The sequence below is a fragment of the Callospermophilus lateralis genome, chromosome 18 (assembly GCF_048772815.1).
Source record: "Callospermophilus lateralis isolate mCalLat2 chromosome 18, mCalLat2.hap1, whole genome shotgun sequence".
NCBI lineage: Eukaryota > Metazoa > Chordata > Mammalia > Rodentia > Sciuridae > Callospermophilus > Callospermophilus lateralis.
Window position 1 is genome coordinate 16,269,558 of NC_135322.1, and position 25,464 is coordinate 16,295,021.

The 25,464-nt window shown below is 36.2% G+C and overlaps 1 protein-coding gene across 2 annotated transcripts; it reads left to right on the plus strand.

The window, feature by feature from the left end:
- Positions 1-1,863: 1,863 nt before the first annotated feature.
- On the plus strand, positions 1,864-23,631 carry Znf527 (zinc finger protein 527). 2 transcript variants are annotated; one of them, XM_076837685.1, is made up of 6 exons: positions 1,864-1,911; positions 3,857-3,983; positions 5,963-6,041; positions 10,408-10,534; positions 11,151-11,246; positions 21,543-23,631. In XM_076837685.1, the coding sequence occupies exons 3-6, from the start codon at positions 6,009-6,011 to the stop codon at positions 23,120-23,122; spliced, it is 1,836 nt and encodes a 611-aa protein (XP_076693800.1). In that variant the 5' UTR covers positions 1,864-1,911; positions 3,857-3,983; positions 5,963-6,008; the 3' UTR covers positions 23,123-23,631. The 2 variants fall into 2 exon arrangements, with proteins under 2 accessions (XP_076693800.1, XP_076693801.1); XM_076837686.1 differs by lacking the exons at positions 1,864-1,911; positions 3,857-3,983 and adding an exon at positions 4,537-4,563.
- Positions 23,632-25,464: the final 1,833 nt, after the last annotated feature.

Below are 25,464 nucleotides of genomic sequence, written 5' to 3' on the forward strand. Positions count from 1 at the left end.
AAAGAAAGAAAGAAATCTAGCCCCAGACAGCCTCTGTGCTCCTGCTAAAATGAATCACTTGCTTTCTCCTGCCACAGACTGCACCACTGCTATCCATGCTATGGGGTAATGCATCCCAAGGGCCTGGTGCTGTGCCATTTGGACTTTCAGCCCCACAAACAGGGCTACATAAAACTATTTTTTTTTTCACAAGCAGCCTATGTCAAGTATTTTGTTTCATTAACAAAACACTAATACAACAACCAAGGCAGAGCTGTGATTATAGCTCAGTGGTAGAGTGCTGGCCTAGCATGTGTGAGGCACTTGGTTCAATCCTCAAACCACATAAAAATGAATGAATGAATGAATGAATGAATAAATAAATGTATTGTGTCCATCGCCAATTAAAAAAAATTTTTTTAAAAAGATTGCTTTTCTCTGCAAGTTGAAATGCCTAATTTCAAAGTAAACAACAATCATTTCACTGTAGTAGCCAGACTCGTTTGCCTATTACCCTGTGTATTACTCAAGGATGGAATCTCAAGAACTTCCTCTTGCTTCCACACACCCCTACTTACTAGAATCTTGTCTTGGGTGCTCCTTACAGATCTTCCAGGACCTAGGGAGGGGGAATAAAGTTTGTTTGGAACTTTTTCTCAGGGACTCAAATTCTTGTCTTCCTGACTGGGCAATTTTCTTAAAGCTGGGCCCTAATTGAAAATCAAAAGTGCAAGTAAGAGGGCTGGGGATATAGCTCAGTTGGTAGAGTGCTTGCCTTGCATGCACATAGGCCCTGGGTTCAATCCCAGCACCAAAAAAACAAAAACAAAAACAAAAACGTGCAAGCAAGCTGGACAAGGTCGAGCACACCTGTGATCCTGGGGAAGCTGACCCAGAAGAATTGCAAGTTCAAAGCCAGCCTCCACAAAGGCTAGGTTCTAAGCAACTCAGACCCGGTCTCTAGATAAAATACAAAAGAGGACTGGGGATGTGGTTCGGTGGTTGAATGCTCCTGAGTTCAAACCCCGTAACCATCCCTCCTCCCCCCCTAAAAGTGCAAACATCAGAGGTACACCAGAGCTCGGGCTACCAAATTACCAACTGGTCTGGTCTGTTGCAAAAGAGAAACTTCACACAAGTAGAACATAATTATCCCACTGGGGTACAGGAGAGAAGGAATATAAAAGGAACACTGAGCCTGCTCCAGCGAGGATGGGGTGGAAGAAAAGTTAGATTGTGAGACAACTAGCAACACACAGAGATACACACATTGGCCCTAATGGCAAGCCCAGAAATGAAGAACCTTCGCAGACTTTTGCAGACGACTTCTGAAACAAGAACACAGTGACACAAACGGTCAGCCCCCTCGTGTGTGTGTGTGTGTGTGTGTGTGTGTATAAATAAATCGCCAGTTTCGCTCACATACTCTTGACCTCCGCGCCACATCCAAAATTTGTCAAAACGACCCATTTAAAATTTAAATTTTAAATGTGATTTAAAATTCAGAAGCTCAGTGTGCTGACAGAATCCTTCGCCCCTTGGTGCTCAAACACAGGGTTGCAGCAAGCACACCCAAGCGTTGAATCACAGTCACCGGTTCGCCGAGTCACACCGTTTTCTTACAAAGTAAGCGCATAGGATTTTGCACAGTATCCGGCACGTGCAGGGCTGACAGTGGTCACCTGTAGGCGCAAACGCGAAGAGGTGGTGGGCGCAGTGCAGTCTGGGAAATGTAGTTTAGTCAAAGAAAGCCGCGGCGCAAAGCATTCTGGAGCTCGTGGTCCATGAGGCATTCGCAGAAAGCTAGTTCAGATGGCGCAGAGCTCAGTCTAGCCTGGGTCCTCTTCCTGCTCCACCTCGCGGAGGATTCTGGGAAGTGACGTCGTCGGTCCGGGTGGTGGGGTTGGTTTCCATAGCCCGCGGCGCCGGGAGGTGAGTTGGTCTCTGCCCCAGGTCAAGAGAGGGGGCTGGGCTCTGTGTGTGCGGCAGGGGACGGGGGTGGGAACTCCGCAGGCGCAGCTGGGGAGGTTGTGTGTCAGTGTCACTGTGTACAACTATGTGACAGGCTGCGGGTGTGACGCTGTTATCTCGTGTGTCACGGTATGTGTGCGTGCCTGTGTGTGCTTGTGTATGACTGTGACCATCTCTCTATGTGTATTTGTGTGTTACTGTGAATGGGTTTGTGGGAGACCGAGGTATGACATTGTGTGTCTGTGAATATGTTTGACCACCTGTCTCTGGATACACCTGTATTGGAATGTTTGTGACAGCAGATGTGATTTTGTGACATGCCCATCAGTTTCTGAAGTTTTAATTTTATATGAGTAATTGTGACAAGATTATGACCTTGAGTGGTGTGCCACTGTGACTGTGTAACTGTCTCTCTGTTGTGTGTGACCACCTATCTTTGGCTAATATGGCTGTGTGTGATTATGGGTGTGACTGTGAGACTCTGTGTATGTGTATGATGGGGTGGGAATTTGTACGTGTGAGATGGTGGGCTTGATTGTCCAGGACCTAGTTTGTGATTGTGAGGAACAGAAAGATTAAAATTACTTGCTTAAGTTCACACAGTTAATAAGTGACAAAACTTATTAACTGACTGAAACCACAGTTAATAAGTGATAGAACTAGGACTCAAAACTGAGCAGTTTGGATGAAGAGTTCTTGCTTTTAATGAATAAACTGATTTTTCACACATTGTAAGAATGAATAATGGGAGCTCTGAATTCTAAGAGTGGTGGAGATGATTATCTCTGGTTTTCTACTATGAACCATTGAAACATGGATACATAATCTGGTTTGCTTCTTTACACAGGACATAACCTAAAGACATTGTGTTGAGACCTTCCACAAATTGGCTACTTTTAGGGGAGAAAAGCCCAATCTGAAAGCCCAGTCATCTTCCACTTAGGTCATTGGGTCCTTGTCAAAACTTCCATGTTTGGTGCTAAGAGAGGCTGATCTGGGCTCTTTTTCTGATGTACCAAGTGAGCTGGTTTTGGTTTTGATTTTCTCAGTTAATAAAAAAAAAAAGTTCTTTTTTCATTTCCAAATGGGAGTATAGAATCTAAGCAGGAGCAAGGGTGACACTTCTCTGTATCACATGTTGGCTCATGCAATCTTTTTTTATTTTCATTTGTTATTTTTAGATATACATGACAGTAAGGTGTATTTCGACATACATACATGGAGTATAATTTATTCTAATTAGGAATAAATTATTATTTATAAATTATTCCAATTTATTCTAATTCTCATTCTTGTGGGTGTACATGATGTGGAGTATCACTGGTCATGTATTTATCTATGAACATAGGAAAGTTATGATGGATTCATTCTGGTTCATGCAATCTTGACATTGAGAAAAGAAAGATTTGGAAAGATGGATTAACTTGCCCAAGTTCAAACTGCCAGTGAGAGAAGGCGTGAAAAGTCAACCTGGGCCTGGGAACTATGTAAAACCCCAGTCTTTCCATTGCCCTTCTTGCAAAGACTGATGGCCCACTTCAAACTTAGAAACATATTGCCCAAGGGATACTCAGTTTTCTGGATAAAAAAGAAATCCAGAAACTTAAAAAGAAATTTCTTTTATGTAGATGCTACTTAAGGCTTCTGCTTTCAGATGCCAAGCAGAATACATTGCTTCTCCTCTCAGCTTGCAGAGGCTTTTGTGGAATATTTCAAGCTCCCCAGAACTGGCTAGTACAGCATAGCCCAGAATCTGGGGGTAGTGAATCCTAAATTTTAGGTCAAATGAGAAGTTTCCCATTTTCAAAAAGAAAAAAAAAATGTTGGCTCTGAGAGGACAAGCAGGTTATTTTGAGTTACAGTTTGTTGTTGGTTTGGAATTATAGTTTGGCAATTTTTTCCTCAGGCTGCTTTTCTGTGGAGTAATAGCTACATCTGTCATCTCTGAAGATGCTTTTCTAAGGAACAAATGGCATTGGTTCCTCAGGTTTTTGTTGACTATATTCTATTCGGACCTTGTGGATTCTTGAAAGGTCAGTTTTTGAGTCTCATTTCAGTTGGATTCATGACTTTCAGTTGGTTGTTTTAACTTAAGTTCACTTATCAGTAAAATGGAAATAATAGTATCCACCTTTGCAGTCTTTTAAGTGTTGCACGAGATAATGGCATGGATAGCATGCATAATATCACTATGTATATTACAGGAAGCACAGCAAGATTTATTTATTCACTTATCCAGTATTTTTGAGTACCTACAATGGTTCAGTGAACCAAACAAATCCTCTCTCTCTTGGATCTTACAATCTTGTGTGAAAAGGCAAACAATAAACAGAATGTATGTGACATTTTCAATGGTGATAAATGCTAAGAAGAAAAATAAATCACGATAAGGAAAAAGAGTGACTGGAATAGTGTTCTCTTCAGATAGAATTTTCAGGGAACTTCCTCTGATGAAGTAACAGTTGGACACAGGAATAAAGAGAAAGAGAAAGCCTTGCTGATTTTTGGGAGAAGAATATTCCAGGAAAAAGGAAAAGCAAAGGTAACAACTATGAAGGAAGAGTGTCCATAGCATTGGAGTAACAATTAGGAGACCTGTGTACCTGAATAGAGGTGAGCAAAAGGAGAAGGATAAGAAATGAGGTCAGACGAGCAGCCAGGGGCCAAGTCAAAACCCACCTTGTTGCCCTGGGATAGACTACAGATTTGAGTTGGGTTTTATGTCATTTGGGGTTAAATTCAACATTGGCCTTTTCCTCTGATCTTGGAAAGCATGATTCTTGTTCATATAAAAAGGATATGGGGATTGTGTAGCATTCCCCAACTTGCCAGGCCCTTGGCTATTGATCTGCTCTTTGCTATGGTAAACATTGCATAATTCACGTATTACGATTTTTCACATGGACTATAAAAGTTGGATTAATGTGGACACTTAAGGGGTAAGAAATTGAAGAAATAAGGGCTGGGATTGTGGCTCAGCGATAGAGTGCTTGCCTAGCACGGGCGGGATCCGGGTTCGATCCTCAGCACCACATAAAAATAAAGGCATTGTGTTGTGTCTATCTACACCTAAAAAATAAATATAAAAAAATTTTAAAAAGAAATTGAAGAAATAAACAAGGGTCTTCTTTCCATTACTCTTCAAAATGTATTTTTGACATATCAGTATAAGTCCTGTCCATCAGAAAAGCATTAATGATGGACAGTTTCACAGAAATTTTTATCTCATATTTCTTTGTCAGCCTTGTGTTTCTAATCCCAGAAAGGAACTTGGGCAAGTGTTTTAAAACTTGAAGAAGGCCAGGTGTGGTGGCACATGCTTGTAATCCCACTGGCTTGGGAGGCTGAGACAGGAGGATCGAAAATTCAAAGCTAGCTTCAGCAAAAGTGAGGCACTAAGCAATTCAGTGAGACTCTGTCTCTAATAAAATATAAAATAGGGCTGGGGATGTGGCTCAGTGATTGAGTGCCCCTGGGTTCAATCCCTGGTATCCACGTATACACACAAAAAGTTGAAGAAATGTGACATTGTTTGCTTGTTTTTTAAAGATAAAATGGGTTATTGTAAAAGTTAGGTTTATTTATTTTAAAATGTTTTTTTTAGTTGTTGATGGACCTTTATTTACTTATTTTATTTATATGCAGTGCTGAGAATCAAACCCATTGCTTCACACATGCTAGGCAAGCATTCTACCACCAAGCCACAACTCCAGCCCTAAATTTATTTATTGTGTAAATTTGGATCCAATATGACATTTTTAGCCATCTTATTAATAACCATTGGTAAGTTGGATAGTATTAGAAAATGCTTTTTCCACAGGATAGTTAATTTAGGTCAGTCATGTTGGTGATGTTGTCCATTAACCATTTATGCATTATTAATAAAATTACAAGAATAAAATCATTAAAAAGAAGGATAGGGGGACCATCAAGGGGCAATAATTCTATCTTTGTGGGTCTTATATAGTAAAGTAGAACTGGGATATCATTTTTCTTAACTCTCCCTTCTTAGGACTTTGTTCTTAATCAAAAAAGCAAACTGAAGAAGAAAAGAGGAAATGGCTGTTGGACTTTGTAAAGTAATGTCCCAGGTAAGTTAATATTTTCAGAAATTTCACCTCCTTTTTCAGAACTTTGAGGCCACAGGGAAAAATCACAAATTTCCCAGGGCACCTTCATCAGTGTTCTCTGCCATTTATTTACCTAATCCATCTACCAAACTTTTAATATCTTTTTTACGTGTGATGAATCTGAACTATATTCTTTAGACAGACTGTGATTTTTTGAGTTGGGGATGAGTGCTCTATTAAACAAGGAGATCAAAGATAGCCTCTCTGAGAGGCAGAGAAAAACTACAGCAAAGCAAAACTTTAGTGAAAGTAGAGAGTAAGTTTGTAGAAATTAGGGTAGCAAGAATAGCAAGGACTGGGCTGGGGCTGTGCATCTCAGTGATAGAGCATCTGCCTCACATGTGTGAGGCACTGGGTTTGATCCTCAGTGTCACATAAAAAAATAAAGATTAAAAAAAAGAATAGCAAGGACCAAGTTATTTTGGTGGGAGCATGTTTGGTTTGATCCAGCAATAGCACTGAGCCAGTGTCCTGGGGGTGGGAGGGAGTCAGCACTATGAGGTCACAGGTGTAACTAGGGGCCAGATTCTGTAGGCAATTGAATGTCATTAGAACTTTGAGTTTTGTTCTAAATGTGAAGGAGAGGCATTGGAGCTTGTGATATGATTTGATTTGATGTTTTAAAATAAATAGAAAGCATGGGAAATCGGGTAAAAGCAGGTGATAACAATCTGAACTCTGTGGAGAGCATTAGAGCTGGAGAAATTCTGTGTATGTATTGAAGATAGAAAATGGAATTTGATCCAGGATTGGTTGTGGAGTGTAAGAAGAAAAAAGAAGTCAAGGATGACTACAAAGATTTTTGGCTGGGTAGCTACACAAATAGTCATCCCATTTACTCAGAAATACATGATGGAGACTCTTGGATGTATTGAGAGACCAAAGGGAATGTTGCCTATATGTCTGCAGTTCAGGACTAGAGATGTGATTTTAAAGCCATGGGACAAGATGAAAGTATTTTGAAGGCAAGGTTCTGGCAAATGTAGGTAGGAAAGAGATCCAAAGACCAAGTTTGGGACATTTTAACAAGTCAAGAAGAGGAGGAATCAGCAAGAGATTGAAAAGAACCGAGTGTTGTGGAATATGCCTATAGCTCTAGCTACTTAGGAGGCTGAGGTGGGAGGATTACTTGAGTCCAGAAGTTCAAGATCAGAGAGAGAGGGAGGCTCGGGAAGAGAGAAGGACTGATGAAGGACAACCAGAATGTGTAGGTCCTAGAAGCCAAGAATAGAAAATGTTTAAAAAGAGAATGATCAGCCAAGTTAAATTCTTCTGAGAGAGTGACATTGTTTGCTTGTTTTTTAAATAAGTGACCGATTCATTTGACAAGAACTACTTCATAGAACAGTTGGGATAAAAGCATTATTGCAATGGGTTCAAGAGATAATGAAAGGGAAGGAAAAATGGAGAACGTGAGTCTGGACCTATGATAATGTAGCCAGTGGCCACATATGACTACTCCAAATTAAGATGTGCTGTAATTTTAAAATATATGTCATAATTTGAAGATTTAGCACAAAAAGAATAAGGTCCTATTAATAATTTTCTGTATCAATTATATAATTTACATCTGAAATATCTTTACATTGTATCTTAATAACATTTTAAATACATCCCTTAAATGAAAAGTATTATTAAATTGACTTAATTTATTTCTGTTTACTTTTTAAAATATGATTACTGGAAAATCTAAAATTACATATGTGGCTCACATATTTCTTTTGGATATCCCTGGTCTAGACAACTCTTTGGAAGAGTTGTTATTATTATTATTTGTAGGTGAACACATACCTTTATTTTATTTATTTTATTTTAATGTGATTCTGAGGATCAAACCCAGTGCCTTACATGTGTGAGGAAAGCATTCCACTACTGAGCTACAACCGCAGCCCCTGGAAAAGTTTGTTATTAAATAGAGAGGGCTGGGGTTATGGCTCAGTGGTAGAGTGCTTGCCTCGAACATGCGAGGCTCTGGGTTTGATCCTCAGCACCACATAAACATAAATAAAATAAAGATGTTTTGTTCAACTACAACTAAAAAATAAATATTTAAAAAAAGAGGAATAGAGAAATGGAACAATAATTAGAGTGAGATCATGGAAGGGAATTTACTTATTTATATATTTCTTTGTAAAATGGAAGATATTGCACCAGATTGTGTATTGATAGGAATGATCCAGTAAAGTGAGAAAAGTTGGTAATACAAGAAAAAAAAGGTGTGGACAAGTGAAGGATTGGCTGTATATAGAACTTGGAGTTTATCCATAACAAGAGAAAAGACAGAGTGTATACAGTATAGATAGATTGCCAAGTACATAGGGAGGCAGGAGGATCAAGTTCAAAGTGAGAATAAGGGAGAAGTTGGTGGCTTGAGAAAGAAACAGATGGTATGAAATAGTTATCAGGATAATAGGAGAGTGAATATTTAGGAAAGTATAGTAGAGTAGTCTTAGAGTTTGAGGAATCTCTGTTCTGGAGATCAAAATCATCAATCAGGATTCTAGCAAGAAACTCAAAAGGACAATTTTTTTCTTTATATCTCATTTTTTATTAAAGCTTTATAGTAACTGGGTTCCCCAATGTAATTATACATGCATAGAATTTGATATCAGTTCAACTTATCCCTCTGTCCTCCCTCTCCTCCTCTGTTCTCCTTCTTCTACTCTGCTAGACCTCTTTTTAGTCTTTCATTTATTTATATTTGATTGTTTCTTTTTACTTATACATAAAGGTAAAAGTCCTAGTGGTATATTTATGTATGCACATAACATTATTTTTTAGAACTAATTCTTCATTTTCTCCAATTTCCCACCCCTCCACTCCACCTCTCAATCTCTTTCTACAACACCAATCTTCACTTTATCTTGATTTTACCCTAACTTATAAGGTATTATCAGGGTATAGAGAAACTAAAAAGGGTAGCACTGTATCCTGGGACTCATTAAAGCAGAAAATTGGATGGAGAAGCCTCCTGATAGGTACTGTGAGCTTTGAATGAAGAACAAAGATCACCCAGGATGATAGGACCCCACTCTAGATCTACAAAATCAGAAATTCAGGGAATGGGTCTAGTAATCTGGCTTTTAATAAGTCCTCCAATGATCCTGGAGTAAATATATAACCCTGCTCACTTCCCTCACATCTCTTTCAAGCACCTGAACACAGCTGAAAATAGCGGGGGTCAAGGGAGCTTATTGATACTGTCAATGTAGGTCAACCTCCCAGCCACAGAAGAAAGAGCAGCACATGGAAATTACACCACACTATCTACTTATATAATTTTATTTCTCCAGATACAATTATCTCTATTTCCATATTTGAAATTTCATTATTTTGGGGAGAAATGAAAACACATTATATAGACTGGAACCTCATCATTTTTAAGCATTGTGTATTCCTTCATACAGAAATAGAAAAATTTCACTGGTTTTTTCACTGAGTGGGAAATAATTTTTTCAATATGATAAGTTTTGTAATGGACACTGGATATCTGTCAGTTAAAACAGACTTCCCTTCATGCAGCTTAGAATTCAGTGACTACACTCTATTTTTGGACATGTAAATTGTTTCTATAATTTTTTGTATAATCTAAAGAAAAATCTTATCTAAATTTCTTTACTTATTCTTCATTATTTCTTCAGGATATATTTCTGGAAATTTTCCTTATTTAAAGAGTCTAAATTCAGATCATTACTCTTTTGTTAAAGCACAATTCAAGGCCTTCCTTCACTACTCTGCTATGCCTAATATCCCAGTTTGGGGAATATAAAGAAATCTTCCACATAATAAATTTTTTATAACTTAGTATGTACAACTTACAACTTAGCCCTTGTTCAAATACTTATACTTTTTCATGTTATAAGCTAATTTTCTTGTATGTGTATATATGTCTTTTTCACAAAAGTGTAGAAATTTCAAGTGGTGAATCTCTTTGAATATTTCTCTTCCTTCAAAATATTTTACAAACCTGAACATATACTTATTTTCTTTTCTTTTTTTTGTACCAGGGATTAAACTCAAAGATGCTTAACTACTGAGCTACATCCCTAGTTCTTTATTTTTTATTTTGAGACATGGTCTCACTAAGTTGCTTAGAGCCTGTCTAAGTTGCTGATGCTGGTTTCCAACTTGTGGTCCTCCTGCCTCAGCCTCCTGAGCTGCTGGGATCAGAGGCATGTACCACTGCACCTGGCACATGTAATTGTTTTCTAATAAAATTATTTTCCTGGATTATTTAGAGCTTTAAACTCTGGATCAATTTATCTTTTTTACTGGGACCATATGGGAATATAAGCACTTGGTGAATAAGAATTTATTTTTATTTCAGGGGTTGGTGACTTTCAAAGATGTGGCTCTAGACTTTTCCCAAGAGGAATGGGAATGGTTGGACCCATCTCAGAAGGATTTATACAGAGAAGTCATGTTTGAAAACTACAGGAACTTGGTATGGCTTGGTAAGGATGTTTCTCCCTGATAAATCCAAAATTTCCTTCTGAGATGTTTTTATTTCCCCAATCAGTAATATCTAGGACATTTTGAAGATACTTGAATTTCTACCTTCTGTTTCCAGGAAGTGATTGGAAATAGTGTTATAGAGTTGGAAATGAGTAGTTCCCTTTGCTATAGAATGGTGGTTTGAAACAGCAACATCAGCATGCCCTGGGAATTTGTTAAATACAAATTATAGGACCCCACTCAAGATCTACAAAATCAGAAATTCAGGGACTGTGTCTAGTAATCTGGCTTTTAATAAGTCCTCCAATGATCCTGATGCCTGTCAAAGTTCCATAGCCAATGTTGTTTCTGATTCAGTAGGTCTGAGTTGGGGCCTGAGAATTTGCATTTCAAATTAGTGCCAAGGTGATGGCTACTTCTGTTATAGAGCTTTGAGAGCCACTGCTATGGAATAAGCTTCACCTTCCTCATCCTATGTACAAGCACCATTCCATTCTTTGACCTTTGAAGGTCATTTTTTGCCTGATGATCAAGAAATTGGGTCTGGGACCTGGATCAACTGCAGCATGTTGATTTGTCTGTCTCTGGCTTTCATTTTTCTTACCCTATAAATAGGCCTCTCCATTTCTAAGCCCAACATGATCTCCTTATTGGAGCAAGGAAAGGAACCTTGGATGGTGGAAAGAAAGATGTCACATGATCAGTGTGCAGGTGAGTGACAGATAACTGGGCAGGGAAGGCTATTGTAAGGTTCCTACACAAGTGGTCCTGAGGAGGCTTCCCTGAACTTCAGGTGGCAAGGACACCTCTTTAGCATGTGCTCCCCTAGAAACCTCAACTTCACCTTGGGGTTTTCCTTCCAATTTTATCACATTTTATTTTCTAGTCTTCTGCCTATACCCTAAATCTTAATCCTTTCCATTTATTTTTCTCTATTGTGGTCAGAATTTCATACTTTTCTAGATTTGCTTTTTTTGACCTTTTACTTTTGTCAAAAATGTTATTAAAGGGGCTGGGGATGTGGCTAAGCGGTAGCGTGCTCGTCTGGCATGCGTGCGGCCCGGGTTCGATCCTCAGCACCACATACAAACAAAGATGTTGTGTCCGCCAATCACTGAAAAATAAATATTAAAAAATTCTCTCTCTCTCTCTCTCTCTAAAAAAAATGTTATTAAAGATATACATGCACACTCTTTAGAAAAAACCCAGCAGTTTGACAAAGCTAGTTTTCTTAAAAAAAAGGAATTCATTTACTCTGCTCTCCAGTTGCTGTCTCTGTAGAGGGATCTACTTTCTTTTATAACTTCTTTTGGTGTTTCCTTCATGCCTCTAAAAATATGCTTAATATTGCTATTTCCTGATTTTTTTTTTCAAATTTAATCCTTATCCAATACCTTTTTACTGAGAAAATAAAGATTTAGCACTTTCTTATTCTGAACCCAACACATGTACAGATATTAATATCAACCCTCCTATCTTATTAATATCATAATTTTGATTGACTCATTATTCAGTGTTTACATTGTTAATGGGTATTTATTTATTTAATGCTAGTCATAGACAAATTGTGCACATATCAATATTGCTTTTCCTTAAAAACTTTTTGTTTTCCCCAGAGTTAATAATAATGATCTGGAGATTTTGTTTTATCTTCTGTTTAACTTTATATATATATTTCAATTCCCAATTCCCTTCAATTTCTAAAACTCTCAAGATACTCAGACACATTAGGTAACCTGTCAGTTTCATTTTAAAAAAATCTCTCCTGGAGTCTTAAGGGATGCTTCACTCTAGACGAATGGTCCATTACATCTACTTGTACTCAATTTGGACTTATCTGATATTTTCTTATGATTAGGTCAAGTATGCATATTTTGAAAGAATACCACAGAAATAATATTGTGTCCCTCAATACATCATATCAAAGAATTTATAATGTTGATGTACCTTATTATTTACGATACTAACTTTGCTTGCCTAGTGAAGGTGGTGTCTACTTATTTTTTCCATTATAAAGTTCTTATTTTTCTATTAATAATTAAGAACTATCTTGTGGGAAATACTTTGAGACTATTCAACTTCTCATAAAACTTTTGCTTATTGATTTTAGCACCACAGGAATATGTCTACTCGTATATATCTGTTTACACACATATAAAAAATAGGATCATTCTGTGTGGAAGAACTGTTTCTTCTCCCCCATTTACTTATGCATTCAATTATATTTGTAGATTTATGGATTTTTTCTATGAAATAAAGACTTAATAGAATTTAAAGAGATTCATCTTTATATTGCTAGATTTATGGATTTTTTCCTATGGAGTTAAATCCAATGAATCATTATTTTGTTGCTCAGTTTGTTCCAGTTTTGGCCATCAGAATCTCCATGTTGGTTCCTTTGAGCTTTTCACATGTTCCCTTCCATTTTTTTGACCATTTCCTTCCTTCTGGCACTACAGAGTATCCCAGGTTCATCTTGTTTTCCTTGCCCCAGCCTTGAATCTGTCACTTCTCCAAGAAACCTTGTTCTTTTTGTTGGGAAATGGTGTTTAGAAACCAAAATCTGGATTCTAGATGTGCTCATTGTTGTCAGGCCATCACAGCAGATAGAGATAGGAAATAAATGCATGTATATACACAAACTTCTGTTTTTATTTCTGCCTCTGATTTTTATATATTAAAACTCTTCATTTATATTAGTAATTAGATTCTAGTGTAACTCCAAGCTGGGGTAATTGTAGCCTTCCTCTTTTACTTATTTGTAATTTCCTTTTCTGACAATGATAAACAATATATTTATTTACTTGCTCAATTTTAGTATACATGTGAAATATATATACTAATTTTTCTAGTTTATTCATCTGAGATATAAATTTGCTCATTTGATTCAAACGTTTTAGTATATACATAAAATATATACCCTAAATTTTCTAACTTATTCATCTGTAAAATACAAATTTCCTAACTACGTTCGAACTACAGATGTATGCATAGTTTTTTGTATCTTATTTGCAACACATTTTTGGGGAATTAGGTTATTTGTCTTTATTTATTTGTAGAACTTTAAAAAATATATTCTGAGTATTATTCATTTTTCTATAGAAAATGTGTTTGTTTTCTTTTCCCAGAATGTCTCTTGCCTTTTAACTTGTGATTTCTTTTCCAACATACAAGTTTTTAATGTTAATGTCAGGTCTGTCTTTTTCTTTATAGTTCATACTTTGTAGCCTCATTTACTAAATCTTCCCCTAGTAACTAGGGTCATAAAAATATTCTCCTGTTTGGTTTTTTGCAGTACCAGAGATTGAACCCAGGGATGCCCTACCACTGAGCTACACTCCTAGCCTTTTTTATTTTTTACTTTAAGATAGGGCCTTGCTAAGTTGCTGTGGCTGGTCTTGAATTTGTGATTCTCCTATCTCAGCCTCCTGAGTCACTGGGATTTACAGGCCTGTGCCATCGTACCCAGCTCAGCCCTTTATTCTTATTTTTTATTTTGAGACGGTCTTACTAATTTGTCTGGTCTGGCCTCAAGCTTGTAATGCATCTATCTCAGCTTCCCAAGTAGTAGGGATTACTGGCAGGCACCACTGTACCTCATTCTCTTGTATTGTTTTTAATAGTTTTAAGGTTTTGTTTTTAACTCTTAGGCCTATAATCTCTGTGGACTTTAATTTTTAAATATGGTGTGTGAATTTATTGACTAATGCATTTCTTCACTGATGATGATAATGCTGCCTTCATCTACATGCCAAGTTCTTATATTTGTGTGATTCTTACATCTGCCCTCTGCTTTTCATTCCACTGTTTATTTCTAAACCAGTGCTACACTGTTTTCCTTACTATATAGCTTAATATCCCTTTAGTGTTCTAAGTGGTTATCACTGGCATGTAGAGCAAATATTAATTTGCATGTATTCATCTCTATCCAGCCAGCTTGTTGTACTGTTTTATTCACTTCTCTGAATTTCTTAGAGTATGCTTATTGCTTTAACAAAGTCTTAGTGAATAAAAATGTAAAGATTTTTTGGGGGGGACATGTTATAATCCAGTATGCCATTATCTGGGACCTCTGCTGCATGCTGTCACTCAGACTGACATTCAGATCCCTTTCGTCTGTTGGGATGATCATGTCCTTGGAATCTTATACTGAAGCCAGCAAGGCAGAGAGGGAGGAAGAGAAAAAGGGCATTGGGCAGGGCCTGGGGCAGAGGGGAGATTAAGGCACACATACACACAAAAAGAGAAACAAGATAAAAATGAATGGATGTTGAGGGATCTCTCAGGACATTTTCAATGGGCCAACTTGGAATTGACATTTGTGATGCCTATCACTTCTGATTTGCCAAAACTTAGTCATATGGCTACAAGAGAAGGCTGGCTGATGCAATTTTTGTGTACCTAGGAGGAAAAGGAAAAATATTTGCTACATATGTTTTCCTTTCTAGTATTTTTATCTTCCTTTATTTTTTCTCCTTTTTAATTTGACTATATCAGTTTCCTTATCTGTGTCTTACAGGTGCAGTTTTTATTCTTTCTGACATTAAGGAATTCTTTCCATCTTAAATGTGTACACACATACACATATACACACACATATGTAAACATTTAAATAGCAAGGTATTTTCTATTTTTATATATTTCCAGCATCTTTGAGGTGATTAATTTTTCTCTAATGTTTTTTTCTTCTATAAAAACTTAAAGAGTCAGGTGCAGTGGTGCACACCTGTAATTCCAGCTACTTCGGAGGCTCAGGCAGGAGGACCAAAATTCAAGACCAGCCTTGGCAACTTAGGGAGACCTAAGAAACATAGTGAGACCCTATTTCAGAACTAAATAATAAATAGGGATGGGGATATAACTCAATGAAAAATCACCCCAATTTTTTAATCCTCAGTACCAAATAAATAGGAAAAGACTTATAGAAGAGAAATTCTATAATAATTTATCACGATGTTTTTTTGTTGCCAAACAGTTCTTGCCTTTCTGAATTGCATATTTGATCATGTGGATTATTAAATTTAATAAAAATATTCAATTTTTAATACATAAGAATTTTGGTGATTGATCTGGTATCAGAACAGTAAAATAAACTAGTGGAACAGTATAGAAAATATAGAGAGCATAAGAACAATGAGTAGATCAGTGAAACACTCGGGTTTCTATGAGAATTTATAGTAAGAATGGGTAGCTTTTCAAATCAATGAGGCAAAGAGTTTCTTAAAAGTTAATATTTGTATAATACTAGATTTTAGAAAGTTGGTCCTAGAATGACATCAAAGCCAGCATCTATAATGGAAAAAATGAGAGCTTTAAGTTTACATAATTAAATTTTTTTATCAAAGCACTGTAAATGAAGAGGACATAAAACAATAAAAAGTGATGAAAGGGGAAAATATTTACATAGGCTTAATGCCCTAAATATATAAGTAACTTCTACAAATCACTAGAAGATATATAGTTCAATTAAAATGTATGCAAAAAGACATCATAATATATATAAAAGATATATAAATTTGCATAAAAAGATACTCAATTTTATAATCAACAGGGAGGTACTCTTTACTTGTGTAGGCAATGATTTTAAGATGATGTTAGCCAGTGTGGGTGGGTTTTGAGATGTGCTCTTTCTATACTGTTGATAAATTTTTTAGAAGGCAGTTTGACTGAGAGAATATTAATATTTTCCATATGTACAGTTTAATTTAATGCTTCTACTTTTAGAAATGGATCTTGGAGAAATGCAAAATTATACAAAAACACATTATTAGAAGTTGCTTATTTGATTTCTTTTTTTCCCTATTATTTTTATTGGGGCATTATAGTTATATGTAATGTTTGGGATTTGTTGTTATGTATTTGTACATGCACAGAATATTACAATATAATTTAACGAAGATCATTCCCCAGTATTTGATTGCTTTTTCATTTTAGGAATAATTTATTTTTAGTTGATTATGGACTTTTATTTATTTATATGTGGTGCTGAAAATCAAACCCAATGCCTCACACATGCTAGGCAAGCACTCTACCACTGAGCTACATAGCCCATGCCCCCAGTATTTGATTTCTAAGTGGTTAATTTTTTTCAAGTGTTGATGCAAGGAGTAATAAAAACACATATTTAAAAATACATGTTTCACATTAAGATACATATGTAAAGATATATCTGTGAGGTATACGTATCTTCATGTTTATGTTAAGCATGTAATTATAAACACCAAGTACAGCTGAACTAAATATTTATTATATGTTTAACTTTAAAACAAATGAATATTCACTAGCTTTTTTAAAAAAGTTTTTTTGTAGTTGTGTATGGACAGAATGCCTTTGTTTATTTTTATATGGTGCTAAGGATCAAAACCAGTGCCTCACACATGCTAGACAAGAACTCTGCCACTGAGCCACAGTACCACCCCCTCACTAGCTTTTGTTTTTTTGGTGCTGGGGATTGAACCTATGGCCTTATACATTCTAAGAATCTGCTCTACCACTGAGCTACAACTCCAGCTCCTTCATTATCCTTTTGGTATAGTGTCAGTGCTTTTTATTTGAATATGGTCTGTTGATTGTAATTCAGCTTTCATTTTTCTTATATAAACTACATTCATCATGTATGATTTCCATTGCAAAACACAACCCAGTGTGGGTACAGAATTCTTGTAGAGTTTGTTTTTATCAGGCATTTACAATTTGAATTTTTATGTAATTCAAAAACAAGTTTTAAGCAACTTGCTTCTGCTCTATTTTTCTAAAGCTTTTAACAGTTTTCATTAAAACATTTTTCTTTTAGCACTCAATTAATTAAATATTTAAGCACATAATTATAAACACTAAATACAACTGAACTAAATAAATTGAGGGCAGAACTGATTCTTGGCTTGTAAGTAACTGAGTTTGGGGGATACAAGTGCAAAAATCTATTATTAGTTGTTTTATTACCTGAAGTATGGCTCAATCAGCCTTTGAACAAGATAGTTTTATTGATACTGACACTGAGAGATATCTATAGTGTTTTATGGGAGGAAAAAGCAGGTTGTAAATAGTATGTATGTAAAAATTGTATATATTTGTACAGGGAAAGAGAATTCTAGGAGGATATTAAATGTTGACATCAGCTAACAACGGTCGTGGTTTTGGAGGATAATTTGAAAGAATCTTCTTTGTAGATTTTTAAATTTTGTGAGTATTTTTATTTGTTTAAAAAGAAAAATATTAAGGAGCAGCTCTAATGCTGATTCTTAGTTGTAACGCCCAGACAGGTCCAGAATTACAGGGAAATCCTTCCATGTATCATTCTCCCTGTGAGATTCCCTTCAACCAAATGCCATTCGCAGGTTCAGGCTCTGTGTTAGTTACTCTATTCTCTGTGTCACATGAGTATTTATGCTTCAAGTGAATTTTTCTTGACATTTTCCACAATGTTAGTGACTTTTACAAGTCACCTTGGTTTCACCCTTTCACCAAGATGATGGGAGGAAAAGTATAAAATGCAATGTCTTGGGCCATATTATTAGTTCTAGAAACCTCTTTTTTCTTCAGAATTTTCTTTTATATTATTGATCATTTTGTCCATGTGTTCTTTAATTTTCTAAGTTCAGAAATAAAATCCTTTCAGAATTCTGATTGATATTTACCTGGCTTAATTAACATGAGGTAAAAGTATGCACACATTACTTTTTTTTCTTTTGGTGCAGTTATATTGTACATTTGTTTGTTTAAATCTTCTTTCACATACATATAACATTTTATAGAACCTTTGTAGTGTTCCTGCAAACCATACTCCCTTCTCTCTTGTAATTACTTATATGTAATTTCTAATCTTTCCTTACTGCCCTTACTTCAAGTCCGTTCCCACTGTCTTGCCACTTGCAGAGTAGCTTCTGCCCCTTTATAGAGTTTGACTAAATCCAGGTACTTTGCTTCGTTTTTATACTCCTCAGCTTACTGAGATGCATAAAATAGTTCTGACCATTATCTTTTTTCTCTTTTCAAAACTCTTTTCTGATTTTTTTGTGCCTTTAACTGACTCCTGTCCCTACTTTTCTGTCTTTCCTTATTAACCATAAGATCATCATCACATTAACTTGGATCTCTCTCCAGTGCTAATAAGATTTTCTGTAATGATGGAAATAATATATGACTGTGCTTTCCAGTGCAGAAGCCACTAGCCACATTTTGCCAGCTACAATGTGTCTAGTGTGATTGAGGAGATGAATTTTTAAGTTTTAAATTTTAATTAAATATTTAAATGCCACATATAGCTAGTGGCTGCTATATTGGGTAGTATAGCCCTATATAGTCTTTTAAAGAAGGGGACTGAATCTGTAAGTCTGTGTCATTGATTTGGCTATTCTTTGCAACAAAATTTGATGTTAGCAATGAATTTTCTTTTCCTTCTTAAGATTTCCCCGCAAGTCCCAGACTTTTCTCCCCTGACTTCCCACCAAAATCTCCTCTGAGTTTCATGCCAGTAATGTAATGATGATTTACTTTGTCAATATAGTTGTCCCTTAGTGCCTGCAGGTTTGTGGATCCAGGTCCTCTGTGGATTCCAAAACACATGGAAACTCAAATCCTTTATATAAAATGATATAGTATTTGCATATCACTTATGCACATCCTAATATAATTTAAATCGTCTCTATATTACTTATAATGCCTAATACAATATAATGCTATATAAATAGTTGTTGGAGTATATTGTTTGGCAAACAATGACAAAAAGGTCTACGAATGTATAGTACAAATACATTTTTTCTAATATTTCAATCCACAGTTAATTGAATCCATGGATGTGCAACCTGCAGATACAGAGGGCTGGCTGTATATCAATTTGTCTGATGCCCACCAGATCAGCATATGGGAGACTAGGTCCATGATCTAGTAAGAACTTTTCCTCTTCTAATGTCTTAGATCAGCCTACTTACTGTATGGTTCTTTTTGGATTCCAAAGTTGATCATATTGTGATTCTAACTTCCATCCAGTTATACAATATAACTAGCTGGGAATTACATATCTCTAATATCAATAACATTGCCTGGATTCATTTTAAGCCCAAAGAGTTTACTTTTCCTATTTTTTGTCTTGTCACTTGACAGCCTGTTGCATAATCCCTATTCAAACATTGATGTAATAATAATAACTGAGTCTACTAGTGATGTGGATTCAAGAGTTACTGAGTACTGAATTATTTTATGAAAATAATCACTAAGTATCTGTAATAAGCCCAACACTGGTGGATGTGTTATAAATATTCTTGTTCTCATATCATTCTTGCAAGGTAACTTCATTTTGTCAAATAGAAAACTGAGACTCAAGAAGTAGGTTAATCAGTTTGTTGAGGGTAGCTACCTAGATACAGAGATAGGATTCAATCCCATCCTTGTCTGGCCCCAAAGAGTGTGTTGTTTTACTGTACCACATGGGTGTCCATTTGATTCTTTTCCATTTTACCTGAAACCATATTTCCTTTTTCTCCTCAGTTACTGATGTAGGTGAGTTTCCTTTTCTTTTTTGTTAAATGCTATTATGATATTATTGGCTCCTAAGTATTTCTCTACTCCATCAAACTGAATATGTCTTCCACACATACAATTATTATTTCCTGCTCTCTACTTTCCCCAGGACATTCTCCCATGAGGACTTCATTCCCTTTCAGTATTCATATGCCCTTTTTTTAAGTGGTTGGAGTTCTAGGCACCTCAGAATCCCCCAGGTTGAAAAATACCTGTAGTCTTCTCCCTTTAGGCTTCTTTTACTTGGCATTACACTTAGACATTGTATAAACATTTTTATTTTATAAATTCGTCTGGAGTAGAGAAAAATTTGTTATTGGTAAGAAGTAATATAATGGGCTTGTACATTGCTGTCCAATAACAGGACAGGAAGTCTGGGAGAGTGGGCAAGCGAACAAAAAGAAAGAATGAAGAAAGAATGAACAACGTTAAGTACCTACCAGAAAATAAGTGAGCAAAGCCCTCTCAGACCTGGGCTTATATAGGGGCCCATGTAGGAGAGGATCCAAGGCTGTGCACAGGAGAACTGACAAGGTTGGGGGCTTTTCCAGGGTGGTGGATATGTTGGAAAGAAGGAAGATACAGATACAGACATCTTCTGTTTTTTGCCTTTCAGTTTTGTGCTTACATAGTCTTTTTTGAGGTCATTTTTTAGAAAAGCTTTACTTTCACCTTGGTTCAACCAAGATCCTTTCCTGAAAATATTGTCTACTTGGCAGGCATCATTTTTCTCTTGATGAGAAAAACTGATAATCTTATTTCTTCTAGATACTTTAGAAAACAACAATAATTTTCCTCTGGACCCTGATAAAATCTTAGAAGTTTTTGAGCAGCATTAGTGGAAAATATTACAAGATGTTAATCTAGCAGCATCCATTCATCAAGATGTCATTGCTCCAGGCACGACATGCCACCATAAGAAGAAAAAGGAATAAATATAAGTCCATACCTCGTGGAACTTTCAGTCACATGAATATCAGTGCAGGGTGGACTGGAGTCTTTAAAGACTAGAGGCAGAGAAAACAATCAAGGCTTAATCAGGGCTGGGGCTGTGGTTCAGCAGTAGAGCACTCTCTTTGCACATGGGAGACCCTGGGTTTGATCCTCAGCAAAAAATAAATAAGTGAAAAAAATAAATATTAAAAAAAAGTGAAATAAAGGTATTGTGTCCAACTACAACTACAAAATCAATATTTAAAAAAAGACTTAATCAGTCATCCTCAATTCCTTATCTTTATGGCATTTAGCTTTGTCTGCCTCTTATGCCCTACTTTGTACCTGATTTGCTATCACTGCCTCCCCAACACATATGCTGTCTTTGATCAACCTCTTTATTCTTTGTATTTTGTTCATATTGCATGGGCTTTTTGGGAGATTCTAGAACCATGTACTTTATTCCTTCTTTTCCCTCAATTAAATTTGCCCTAAAGGTTCCCTTCTCCTAGTAAAGTGAAAAAAGAAGATATTTATTTTCTTGATATTTTTCAGACTGGGAGTCATGGTGTGAAATAAAGGAATTGTCTCCAAAATTGTTCATTGATGAGGAAGAAACATCCCAGTGCATGGTAACAGAAAGACTCACAAGTCATGGCCTTGAATGCTGCAGTTTCAGAGAAGGCTGGAAATATGAGGGGTTTGAGTGGTATCGGGGAAATCAGGAGAGCCATTTCAGACAAATGACAACTCTTAAGGACATCTCTACTGGGAAAAGACACAATGAATATAATAATTCTGGGAGAAGCCTCCCCCTGAAGTCAGTACTGTTAGCACAACAGAGAATTCCCACAGTAAAACAAGCCCATAAATTTGATATATATGATAAATTCTTCACCCAAAATTCAGTTATAATTGAATATGAAAGACTCCATGCTGAGAAGGAATCTTTGACAGGTAATGAATATGAAGAATTGAATCAAATTACTCACTTTAGTAAAGATACACAAATTCCTTCTGGTGAGAAACCTTATAAAACTAATAATTTTTCAAATCTCTTAAGTATCCACTCATTATTTACTGAACATCCAACTCAACGTAATCATTTTGGAAAAATACCCCATGAATATGATGAATGTGGTAAAGTCTTAAGCTGTTGTTACTCATTCTTTAATCAACCTCAGAGAATTCACAGTGGAGAGAAAGCATGTGCATGCAATGACTGTGGGAAAGCCTTTAGCCATGACTTCTTTCTCAGTGAACACCAAAGAACTCATATTGGAGAGAAGTCATATGAATGTAAAGAATGTAACAAAGCCTTCAGGCAGAGCGCACACCTGGCTCAGCACCAGAGAATTCACACGGGAGAGAAACCCTTTGCATGCAATGAATGTGGGAAGGCCTTTAGCCGTTATGCCTTCCTTGTTGAACATCAGCGAATTCACACAGGAGAGAAACCATATGAATGTAAGGAGTGTAACAAAGCCTTCAGACAGAGCGCACACCTTAATCAGCACCAGAGGATTCACACTGGAGAGAAACCCTATGAATGTAATCAGTGTGGAAAGGCCTTCAGCAGACGCATAGCCCTCACTCTTCATCAAAGAATACACACAGGAGAGAAACCCTTCAAATGTAATGAGTGTGGGAAGACTTTTGGCTATCGCTCACACCTTAATCAACATCAGAGAATTCATACCGGAGAAAAGCCCTATGAGTGCATCAAGTGTGGCAAGTTTTTCAGGACTGACTCACAGCTTAATCGACATCATAGAATTCATACTGGAGAGAGACCATTTGAATGCAGTAAATGTGGGAAAGCCTTCAGTGATGCTTTAGTTCTAATTCACCATAAGAGAAGCCATGCAGGAGAGAAACCCTATGAATGTAGCAAATGTGGGAAGGCCTTCAGTTGTGGCTCCTACCTTAACCAACACCAGAGAGTTCATACAGGAGAGAAACCCTATGAGTGTGATGAATGTGGGAAGGCTTTCCATCAGATCTTGTCCCTTAGACTACATCAGAGAATTCATGCTGGAGAGAAACCCTATAAATGTAATAAATGTGAGAATAATTTTAGCTGTGCCTCAGCTCTCAGACGACATCAGCGAATTCATAATAGAGAAACACTGTGATAATAACAAATATAGGAAAGAAATCATTTAGTCATCACCCAGTCCTTATTGAATATCAGTGAATTCTGTTTGATTAGTAAAGTCTACTATGTAGTCCATATGAAAAAGCCTTTAGTTCACCATCATCCATTATTTGAAATAACTGGAGTAATAGACTTTCTCACCTGTTCAGTACCCCACACTCAATGCTTATGATTCTGATGAAACTGTTAATCAAGGACAGCAGTAGATTGGTCACAGGCTGGCCAATTATTTCCCCTCAACCTAGATATTAATAAGATGGCCCCTTCTGGACCAATGTAGCCCTTGAAGTATTGTTAAGAGTAGTAAAAGAGAGAATTTCTCTTTTTGGAATTTCAAGCTTTGAGGATTTAATGGGGTTAAAAACTCACCAGTAGCCTTTGCCACCCCATGTGGAAAGCCTTCCCAAAGAGATTTCTAATAGAGGAAAATGGACATGAGAAACAGAAATCTGATGACATTGTTTCATCTGGAAGCAGTCATACATGTTGACTACATACACATCCTTTACTTTTGTTTTTAATGATTCAATAAATTTCCTTTTTTTTTGCTTATGGTAATTTGAATTAGATTTTTGCCTCTTGGAATTAGAATACCAACTCATATACCCTATGTTTGTAATACTTAATCTTTTTATGGCATAAGCCAGGCACAATGGCACATGCCTATAATCCCAGGGACTCAGGAGGCAGAGGATTGAAAGTTCAAGGCTGGCCTCAGCAACTTAGGGAGAGCCTGTTTCAAAAAATAAAAGAGAAAGGGCTAGGGATGAAGCTCAGTGGTAATGCACCTCTGGGTTTAATTCACAGTTCAAGAAAAAATATAGGGCTTATCCAAAGGAGAAACATATAACAATTTTGTGAAAATTGAGTACACAACCTTCTGTAAGCTGAGATAATTGTTACAATTTGTTGATAAAAATTTAATGTGAAGCTGGAGTTGTAGCTCAATGGTAAGGCTCTTGCTTGGAATGTTTGAGTCCCTGGGTTCGATCCTCAGCACCACGTTAAAAAAAAAAAAAAAAAAAGATTGACAATTAAAAAAAAATTAGTGGATATTAGTCTTTTTCACAAAAGGGTGAAAACTTTAAAATTCCTTAATAGGCTTTCCCTAAAGGAGTTAAAATAGTTTGTAGAAATGACTCAACAAAGGCCTGTGAAGAAAGACCAGAATCTAAGAGAATTATGGATCCATCAATTGAATGAATGACTCCCATCTTAAGGGAATTATTTGATTTTCTTCTTTCAGTATAGGTTTAAACATGCTATGGACAGAATATGATAAGGTAGCATTATAAAAGGGGATTGTTTGTGGGTGGGCTGTAACCTTGATTTATAGATAACTTCTTTGAAATGACAGAAAGAATGAGCTATTTTCAACAAATGATAAGACTTAAGCATTTGATGCCTAAAACTTTTAGACAACAAATCATTACTATTCTTCAGAGTGTTGGGGAGGATGAGTATATGAGATAATATATTCCTGTTATATCTTTTTAAAAAAATATTTTTAAGTTTTTGATGGGCTTTTATTTATATGTTGTACTGAAAATCAAAGCCAGTGCTTCACACATGCTAGGCAAGCTCACTTCCACTGAGCTACAACCCCAGTCCTCATGTTATATCTTAATGTATATAAGGAAACAAACTTTGGTGAAATGGGAACTTAGTTATTTTGAGCAGTTGGAACCATTTAGAATCTGTAAAAGAATATTTATATAAAAAAGATTAGAATAGACATCAAGTAAGAATAGAGGATTTATATATGGCATGGAGTGAAACTGATTATTATTTTCATAATTTAACAGTCAATTTATACATATTCCAAATTCAGAAAATTAATTTTCTTTTTTAAGATGCCATTAAACACCTTTTTTTAAAGAGAGAGAGAGAGAGAAAGAATTTTAATATTTTATTTTATTTTTTTAGTTATCAGCAGACACAACATCTTTGTTTGTATGTGGTGCTGAGGATTGAACCCAGGCCACATGCATGCCAGGCGAGCGCACTACCGCTTGAGCCACATCCCCAGCCCCAAAATTAATTTTCTTAAATACTGATAATTTCACTTTATACAACATAAACTACAGATTTAGTATGATTCGGTAATTCAGACCTTAAACAGAAACAAGTATGATTATTAAGCATTGCCCAACTTATATCTAGCCTAAAATGGATTAATATCTTATGTTTAATTCATGTCATTTCTCTATTTTCTATTTCCTAGAGGTACAGGAATACTTATTTTTTGAATACTTTTTAAAGTATTGAGTAGTAACTTATTTTGGAAAATTTCCCAAGGTGTACAATAATATTATCAGG